The sequence below is a fragment of the Lemur catta genome, chromosome 2 (assembly GCF_020740605.2).
Source record: "Lemur catta isolate mLemCat1 chromosome 2, mLemCat1.pri, whole genome shotgun sequence".
In the NCBI taxonomy this organism is placed as follows: Eukaryota; Metazoa; Chordata; class Mammalia; order Primates; family Lemuridae; genus Lemur; species Lemur catta.
The window spans coordinates 25,125,842-25,135,766 of record NC_059129.1 but is presented as its reverse complement, the minus strand read 5'-3'; the positions used below and the strand labels follow the sequence as shown (position 1 = coordinate 25,135,766).

At 43.4% G+C, this 9,925-nt stretch overlaps 2 protein-coding genes across 3 annotated transcripts in view; one reads left to right on the top strand and one right to left on the bottom strand.

The window, feature by feature from the left end:
• Positions 1-9,925, bottom strand: part of ZSCAN25 (zinc finger and SCAN domain containing 25) — a 72,096-nt gene that overhangs the window by 10,768 nt on the left and 51,403 nt on the right. The window contains exon 7 of one of the 2 annotated variants that reach the window (XM_045541370.1): positions 3,286-3,375. The exons of the other annotated variant lie outside the window; for it this stretch is intronic. Coding sequence (XP_045397326.1) covers positions 3,329-3,375 — 47 coding nt within the window. The 3' untranslated portion in view covers positions 3,286-3,328. Of the gene's footprint in view, positions 1-3,285; positions 3,376-9,925 lie in introns of those variants that run through there. 2 annotated transcript variants of the gene reach the window in all.
• LOC123631585 (cytochrome P450 3A5-like) overlaps positions 9,456-9,925 on the top strand; it is a 34,115-nt gene continuing 33,645 nt past the window's right edge. The window contains exon 1 of the mRNA XM_045541372.1: positions 9,456-9,613. Within this exon, the coding sequence (XP_045397328.1) occupies positions 9,543-9,613 (71 nt within the window). The 5' untranslated portion in view covers positions 9,456-9,542. The remainder of the gene's footprint in view (positions 9,614-9,925) is intronic.

Genomic DNA, 9,925 nt, shown 5'->3' with positions numbered 1-9,925 from the left:
ATGCTCATGGATTGGAAGAATCAACATTGTTAAAATGTCTATACTACCCAAAGTAATCTATAGATTCAATGCAATTCCTATTAAATTACCAACATCGTTTTTCACAGATTTAGAAAAAATAATTATACACTTTGTATGGAATCAGAGAAGACCCCGCATAGCAAAACCAATTTTAAGCAATAAAAACAAAATGGGAGGTATTAATTTGCCAGACTTCAAACTATACTACAAGGCTGTGGTTCTTAAAACTGCCTGGTATTGGCACAAGGGCAGGGACACAGACCAGTGGAACAGAACAGAAAATCCAAATATAAAACCAACCTCATATAGCCATCTAATCTTTGACAAAATAGACAAAAACATACTCTGGGGACAAGAATCCCTATTCAATAAATGGTGCTGGGAAAACTGGATAGCCACATGTAGAAGACTGAAACAGGACCCACAGATTTCACCTCTCACAAAAATCAAATCACGGTGGATAACAGATTTAAACCTTAAATGGGAAACGATTAGAATTCTAGAAGAAAATGTAGGAAAGACTCTTACAGACATTGGTCTAGGCAAAGAATTTATGAAGAAAACCCCTAAGGCAATCACAGCAACAACAAAAATAAACGAATGGGACCTGATTAAATTAAAAAGCTTCTGCACAGCCAAAGAAACAGTCATGAAAATAAACAGACAGCCTACAGAATGGGAAAAAATTTTCGCATACTACACATCAGATAAAAGACTGATAACAAGAATCTGTTTAGAACTCAGGAAATCAGCAAGAAAAAATCAAACAATCCTATCAAAAAGTGGGCAAACGACATGAATAGAAATTTTTCAAAAGAAGATATAAGAATGGCTAACAAACATATGAAAAAATGCTCAACATCCCTAATCATCAGGGAAATGCAAATCAAAACCACAATGAGATACCACTTAACTCCGGTGAGAATGGCCTTTATCAAAAAATCCCAAAACAACACATGTTGGCGTGGATGCGGAGAGACAGGAACACTCATACACTGCTGGTGGGACTGCAAACTAGTGCAACCCCTGTGGAAAGCATTATGGAGATACCTTAAACAGATTCAAGTAGACCTACCAAGGTGTGTTTTGCTCCAGCTGAATTATTCCTGAGGCTGCATTCCCAGGGAGGGTTACTGGAATGGTTTTCCACATTGGAAGGAGTGCTCAAGGAGAATGCCTCACTCTGCCCACCTGAAATCTCAGCTGGATTTTATAAATACACTGTGTGGGTATGGAAGGACTGAGCTTTCCCTGCTCCTTTCTTTGGCCCCGTTGAGATTTCTGCTTTTCCTGCCTATAGAGTGCTCAATTTAGGGAAATGTGTAGAGACAAATTCTGCCCCAGATGAGGGGGAGGAGAGTGAAAGGACTTTCAACCAAGGAGGGTTTCCAGACCCGAAGAGGGTGGGGAAATGTGGGGCATGTGTTCTCACTCGAAACCTGCACCCACATAGCTGGGCAGACACAGCCAGCCCCAATTAGAAAACAGAAAATTAAGTCTCAGAACATTTGTGACATCTCTGGCTCCTCACACAGCAATCAATATGAGAGCTGTTTAAACATAAGTGATGAGAAGGAGAAAGTTCAACAGTCCACCCTCAGCAAAGTCCCAACCTGTTAATCATTTTTTCAGTAAAACTTGAACTCATATCTCCCCTTCTTTTTTTTCTTTATTCTTATTTCAGCATATTGTGGGAGTACAAAAGTGTAGGTTACGTATATTACCCTTGCCCCCCCCCGCCCCCCTGAGTCAGAGCTTCAAATGTGTCCATCCCCTAGACAGTGCGCATCGCACTCATTATGTATGTATACACCCATCCCCTCCCCCACCCACATCTGCCCGACACCCGATCAATGTTATTCCTAAATGTGCTCTTAGGTGATGATCAGTGAAACCAATTTGATGGTGAGTACATGTGGTGCTTATTGTTCCATCCTTAACAAATGTCTCCCCTTCTTGATAAAAGAAAACATACGATGTTCTTTGGGGTTACTCTATAACTTTTGTCCTCTCTCAGCCATGAGTTGAACTTTATTCATATTGAACCAACATTTATGGTAGAACTGCCAAGGGGCAGGTACCAGGCTTGCCCATGTGCCCTGTTCCCTCCAGCCAGGGCCGAAACCAGCCAGACTCACAGATATAGATCTGAAGCCCCCTGAAGGCCGCAGGCCAGGGTCTGGTCTGGTCTGGGCTCCTGTGGGAGGGGAACACATGATCATTAACACTCATTTAATACATTAGGTAACTGAGGCTCAGTGACCTTAAATAGCTCACACAGGGTCTGTACATCAGTCATGTTCTCAGGATCCCTACCTGCCAGCTCTCCACAGAGGAGAGAGAAGAGGTGTCCCTGGAGTCCAGAGAAAGTCCACAGGCCACCTTTCTTGTCCCCCTCTAGTTCTGCCATGTTCTAACAGATTCTGAACCATTTGCACTTGCACAAAGTTAAAATCACCAAAACTTTTACCACTCTACAGCCATTAGGATGACTGTTTTTTTAAAAAAGGAAAATAAGTGTTGGCAAGGACATGGAGAAATTGGAACCTTCACACATTGCTGGTAAGAATGTAATATGCGACAGCTGCTATGGAAAATAGTTTGCAGGTACCTCAAAAAATTAAACATAAAATTACCATAGGACCCAGCAATTCCACTCCTAATTATAAACCTAACAGAATAGAAAACAGTTACTTAAACAAATACATATGCTCACATGTTCATAACAGCACAATTCACACTAGCCAATAGGTGAAAACAGCCCAAATATCCATCAACATATGGATGCATAAACACTGTGGTCTATCCATAGAGTGCAATATTATTCAGCCATAAAAGGAATGAAGTACTGACATATGCTAAGACTAACATGTAGACTTCTTTGTTGTCCTGTTTCTTTGCCTAATTTTGATCCTGTGCATACTGCCTTTATAGAATGAGTTGGGTGTGATGCCCTCTTTTTTACTTCTCTGGACTGATGGGACACTTTGGATTCTCTTGGCTTCACCTCTGTACTAGCAGCCTCTAGATGGCCCTCAATGGTACCTGCCTCCTAGTCATTAGGCCCCTGAGCAACCCCTTCTCCTTTCCGATAGTCTGGTGGGCCCAGGCATCTGTGTTGTTTACCAGCTCCCCACACACAAGGATTGTAATGTGCATCCTGGGGTGACAGTCACTACGAGTTCATCCATAGGAACTGTGAGTGTGTGCAAGTGGGACCCTCCCCATCACCTGCCTGCTGAGGCCATGGAAGAGGATCACTGGGTAAGATGATGCCTTGGTTGACCCCTGAAGGACAGTCATGAATTCACCAGATGGAAGATGGGTTGGGGCCCCTCCAGGCTAAAGAACAGTCTGTGCAAAGAAAAGGAGAAATGAACATGTCACATTTGGGAAGCCTGTAGAATGACCAATCATACCATTTCCTTCAAACATTGTATACATGTGGAGAAGTGGACTGAGACAGGACTGAAGAAACCAGCTGTGGCCAGATGAGGAAGGGTCTTGTGTTGCTACCCAGAGGTGTTAAGATGTTATCCTGTGAGTGATGGCAGCAGTGGGAGGGACTTAAGCAAAGGAGGAATGTCACAAGGTCCATGCTTTATGAAGCTCTGTCTGGTGGCAGAGGAGGGGATTTCCTGGAAAATACCTGCCCACGGCCAAGGAAAACAAGTTAGGAGGTTACTGCAACAATGAGAATGAGAGATGGCACAGACTTTGCTGTCCTTTTGCAACACACTCATCTCCATCCTCATCTTTTCCTTCATTAATTTTCTGTTCCATTAATTTCCTTCCACATGGTCTTCTGAAAATTGACTGACATTTCTGATTTCTCTTTTGCTCATTGGTTTCATGACCTTTTACTTTCTGGTTTCCTTGCACCTCAAATGTTGCTGACTGCAACATGTCAGAACTATTTGCAGTATCACACTTTCTGCTGAAACCGCAAGTTCAATTAATATGCAATTTAGTAATAGGTAGGATGATGTGCGTGTGATTTTTGTAGTCACAACTGGCTCTGCAGCATTTCTAACTACACTGGCAGTGTTCTGGGAGGTATGGAAGGAAATATATATCATATGTGAGGCTGACACAACCTGCCAGTTGTTTCAGGAGGCCCCTTGGAATCCAAACAAGCCTGCAACTGGCACAATGGAATCACAATATCTGGCTCCATGCCTTGGCTTGGTGGTATAATTGCTTAAGCAAGTCTTTTTCCCCCCTGTCTGCTTCCACATCTATAAAATGGGAATTAAAATTATCCCAGCACTACTTATATCACCAAGTTGTCATGAGGATCAATTAAGTGAGATGGGACAGAACTCCATAAACTGTGAAGTGCCATGGAGATGTTAGTGGTTAGTTTAGCAAGAAAGAGATGCTCTGGAATGGAGTGGAGAGTGAACAGCCATGATTAAGTCCTCCTTCTCTTTTCTTTGCCATAAAATCTACCAAAGTACGTATACTTCAGGGCCAGAAGGGCAGAAAGGACCTTCCCCTGCCTCACCCTAACCCTCACTGACAGTTTTCTAGGGGGCCACACCTTGACCCTGTGCAGGGGGCAGAGGTCTGGGCATTCCCCATTCAGAAGGCCTGGGCTGCAGTGCTGCTCCCCCAGGAATTCTGTGTGGCCTTGGGCAAGGCTGAGCCTGTGCTAAGAGTAAGATCTTGGGCTCTAAAGTTAGAAGATTGAAATTTTAATCCTGGCTCTGTAAGTAATTAGTGATGTAACCTTGGATGGTTCAGTTAACCTTTCTTTGCCTTAGTTTGCTTCTCTATAAAATAGGGATCATAACCATACCAATGTTATTGGGTTCTTAGATTGAATAAGTTAATGCATGGAAAGTACTTAAAATGATATATATTGACTATCATTGACTGGGGTAAGGTCTATATGTGAGTGTGTGTGAGTGTGTATGGGGGTGTGTGTGTGACTTTCTTTCTGCAATCCCAGTGGAAAAACCACTCCAGAATTTAGAGCTCCCAGCTTAAATGAATGCTTATGTTCTCCTAGGTCCATTCTATTTCATCTTGCTCTTCCTCCTGCCCAGGAAGTCTTTGTTTTTGGCTTGGCAAAAAGACCTGGGGACCATAAATGACATAAATAAGAAAAGGAGAATAAAGGGGAATGGATATCTTAGAAAATCCCAGGGACACAGAGTTGAGAGAGGTGGGAAGTCCTATAGGGGTCTTCTGACTGGGATAAGGAGGACTTTGGTACTCCCGGGTCAAATCTAGTCAATTTCCCTCATGGACAGATGGAAAAACAGGCCCAGGCAGTCCCAAGGTCTCACACTTCCCATCCTCTAAGTCCTGTTGATTCTGTTGTCTTTATATCTTTCAAAGGAGGATAAAGTTTAAGGAAAGAAATGCTAACTGTGCTTAATGCTGCTGAAAGCTTAACTGAAAGGTTCTTTTATTTCATAGATTTTATCCCAATTTGTAATCCAATATTTATTTGCATATTTTTTTTCAGTTTCCCTTTCTCCTGTTAGAGTATAAGCTTCCTGAGAATAAGGATTCTGACTGTTTTATATTTAGTGCTTGCCGCATGCACTCAACACAGCAGACATACAGCCCAACCAACACGCAATGACATTCAGGTGAGATGCCCGCCTCCTCCAGTGCCAAGAAAGAACATCCACAGACCTGCCACTGTCCTCACTACAACCACCCCTAACCATGAGGCCCATAAGAACTGGCTACTCCTCTCTCCTGCAGCCACCAAACAGATACCACCTGGTTACACATTCGGCAAAATCAAGTTTTTCCCTGCTGAGAAGATTGGGGACTTGAGAGCTAAGTAACAGACAAATAATTTTCCTTTCATTTTTTTACAGCCTCAAAATTGTCACCTGTGAAATTTGAGTCTATTACCAAATTGTTCCTGAGCAGTGCTGCCTCCCTATACATCAAGCACGTCACTTGGTCAGTGAAAGTCCGACAGGCTTCCCAGAAGAGGAACCACTTGAGCCAATGATATAAAAGGACAGAACTATCAGAGTGATGATGTTCCTGGCATCGCTAAATCCCTGGACAACCTGTGCTCTGATACTGATGTCTGAGGCTAATTCCCTGAGTGGTCTCTGAGAATTAACATTAATCCAATGCTAACAAGATTGGGAAAGAAGATAAGCCATTCAGTGTTGATGAGGACACTGTATTTCTCACAACTATAATGATTGGTATTCCTTGGCTGTACTGTTATTATCTTTTCATTTGTCTCTATCTTCAAACAGAATAATGTCTGGGTCTTATGCTAATCACTTCGAGCAGAGCTTTCAAAGTATGTGATGAGTGCCTTAATACAGAGGGGAGTACACGACAGACACAGGGTGGTTCGGGTGTTCTTCTGACATACAATGTCTTCCTTCAGTCATTCAGCATAACTCTTAGAATGCAAATCTCTTCAGTTAGAAGGTGTTATCTTCTCTAGAATTAAGTTGCACAAAAACAACATGCCTTATATTACACCCTTGCAGAGTAAGTCCATTTGTGTTGGTTAGAACATGGTGCTAGCTAGTCCCATCCAATGACTAGTCTACTACTGTTGGCATAGATTCCAACAAATTGATTACTAAGGTTCATAGGACAGGTGAATGGCCATGTTAGGCTTAGTTACAAAATATTCTTAGGCAAGCATGTGTTTTAGGGGAAGATGAAAACAAATTAGTTTTTATAGGGGTTTTGTTTCAGAAGGAATAAGAAAGGATTTGGGTTTAGGTGAGCTAATTAAGTTGTCAATAGTTATCAGATGACACTATAACCTTTCCTTATGTGAATATATTCTGTGGACTCCTCTGGTTTGGAGCATAGAGAGGGAGATCCTCCAAGAATATACCATGAATATGGTCAGGACTTGCATCTTTTTTTCCCCCTGGTGGGATGTGATGGAGTCCTTTGCTCTAGAAGACTCATAAGGGAGCTGCAGTGGGAGTAACCACGGAGATAGGAACAAGAAACTCAACCAATTTCCTGTTTCATTCCTGAGTTGCGCTATTTCCCACAGTGAGCCTTATCAGGGAATGGCAGGTGTTGCACACTGGTGTACAAGAGCAGCAGAGGACTTTTTCTCTCCCTTCATGTTAGCTTTATATATAATATTTTCTTGTGATCAATACCTGCTGAGAAACCACTTAAAGTCACTGATCCTCAGTTTCTACATCTATAAACCAGGGATAGCAACATGACCCCATTTATCAGAGCCCAGGGAAGCCACTGAAAAGAGACAGAAACTTATAAGAATTCTCTGGACTTTTATTCTACTTGTCCTAGGAATTTTCTCCCAGGTTCCCATGTCTGTCGACTGTCAATATTCAAGCTTTGCACCACTTCTTTTAATTATTTTTCTGTAGGGTTCCATTATCCCAGAGATTCCAGAGCTATGCCATGTGTACACCACCATCCAAGAATGTTTATGAGTGTTTCTCACTCCACTGGGAGGCTACTCCCAAGGAAAGGGACTGTGTGGCTTCCAGCCCAGGGCTGGCACAACACCGACACATAACATTCACCCTCTTGGCCTTGAATGAGTGCACAGATAAATAGAAGAATTCTAATAGTAAACTTTCCAGGGGCAACTATGTATGTTAACAGGTGTTTCCTGGTGAAACCCTTAATCCCAAGGTCACAAACTATAATGACAGACATTTCAGGCTGTTCAGCCAACTCCCAGGAAAAGAAAAGGAGTTTGGTGAGATAGTTGTGACTTAATACATTTTACCAATGAGACGTCCACCTACTTAGGCCAGTGTCAAGCCAGTTTGAAGACACATAGGCCAGAGGGATGGAAAGAGTTAGTGAGGGCTGATTAACAGTTTTGTAGTAGGGCTGAGTGAGAAAGAATAAAGAGAGAAGGAAGTGCACGAGCACAGTTTAAACGTGTTCTATGTCTACTGAGTTTTAAGAACTTTGAGGTTTTGTTTCTCACATACTCCATGCTTCCTCAGACAAAGCATATGGGGAACATGGGTCCACATGATGATAATGAGCTGACACAGTTTCCACACACTCACTTCTGGCCTCTCCCATCAAGAATGCATTGGGCGGGGAGGTGGGGGGGAGGGGATGGAGGTATGACTACATGGTGAGTGCCAGGCGCACTGTCTGGAGAATGGACACGCTTAAGGCTCTGACTCAGGGGGATGGGCGGGACACGGACAATGTATATATAACCTGAGCTTTTGTACCCCCATGAAGAGCTGAAATAAAAAAATAAAAATAAAAAAAAAAAGAATGCATTGGGGAGCTTACAGGGGACAGTAACTATCACTATAACAGCCCTCCTCCTTACCAGCTCCTAAGATCTGCTCTCCTCCATTAGAAAATCCTCCACTCATCAAAAACCAAAAATAAACATCTGCTTTGAACACCACTGCCCACATAACAAGGCTAAGATCACCTTTCTGGAGTCCTGGGTGTAGTGTATACCTTGGCCCCATCATTGGTGTCTTTGGCGGTTGGGGTCCACCTGGCCATCTGGGCTACTATTCTCTTCCTCTCTCCTTTCATACTCATTGTTCACAGGAAACAGCAGGAATGACACTGCCTGGCACAGCCATCAGCTCTATCTTGTCCAAACCCTGTCCTTTCTTTAAGGAGCCCTCTTGCCTATAGAACCACAGTAGATCAGCCTGAACATGTGGATATGGCAGCTGAGGAACAGCCAAAACCTTTTGCCGGATTAATAATTCAGGAAGATGGTGTGGCCACCACAGTATCAGATGGAAAGGACACACAGGGGCCAGTGGTCTCACCTACCTCAACTCAACCAACATTTCTGGATGCCCACTGTATGTGAAGCATTCTGCTAGAGGCTGGGGACACATCCATGAATAAAACCAGACTATACCCTAACTGTGGCCTGAAGAAGCTCACCATCTGGCAAGGGACACAGATGGGGAAACCCACAATGGTGGTAAATAGTAGAGTGGACAATAGCAGAACTTCAGAAGAGGGATAGACTTGCCCAGAGGAGAAAGTGGTGATAGCTGTGTGTGGAGGTTGGGGAGGGAAGACTCTGACAGAAGAGGCCTGTCTGGCTGGGTTTGAAGGATGAATAGGAGTCTTCTAGGGGTGCAGGGGCAGTGTAGGCAGTATAGGCAGAGGAAACTGTGTGGGTAAAGATCTGTAGGCATAGCTTCTTTGGATGGCTTCCATGTATTTCAAAACAAGGGCAAATTAGAGATTTAATGTCAATGGCTTTAAGTTTATAATATGAACCCATAACCTTTGGACTTAGTGATAACACTGATTGAGTTTCTATCATGACCTACAGAATATGAACTCTAACGAGGTCAACGTGGGTGTGTCTGTGATTCTTTGCCAACTCCCAAGGTGGAGAGGGCTCCTCTGACTGCAGGTGGAGCACAGGCAGCCCTGCTGTTGGCTGCAGCTCTGGCCCTGCCTCCTTTCCCAGCACATAAACATTCCAGCCAGGCTCCACACATGTAGCCCCAGTAAAGAGCAGCACACAGCTGAGAGAACAACTCAGAGAAGAGAACTGAAGAAGGAAAGTGGAGATGGACCTCATCCCAAACTTTGCCCTGGAAACCTGGGTTCTTCTGGTTACCAGCCTGGTGCTGCTCTATCTGTGAGTAATAGTCCAGGCTCCTCTCCTCTCTAACCTTGGACTCAAGATGGTCAGGTCTGTCTTTCCCTTATCTGCTTTGATAATTGAGGAGAATTTGCTTAATTGTTGGATGCCACAAACACGTAAGAGTTATTATTCATCTCATGCAGATCTGTTGAAGGAATGAATAGGCATCTACCCCACCATCCATCTCCCAATTTCAGTTGCTAGGAGGTGACAAGCATTTGATCCTGGGGATGATTTCTGATCGATGATGAGTTTGGACCTAGACTAATCAACCATAATTTAGCAGAGGCAGGTTATAAACAGCTG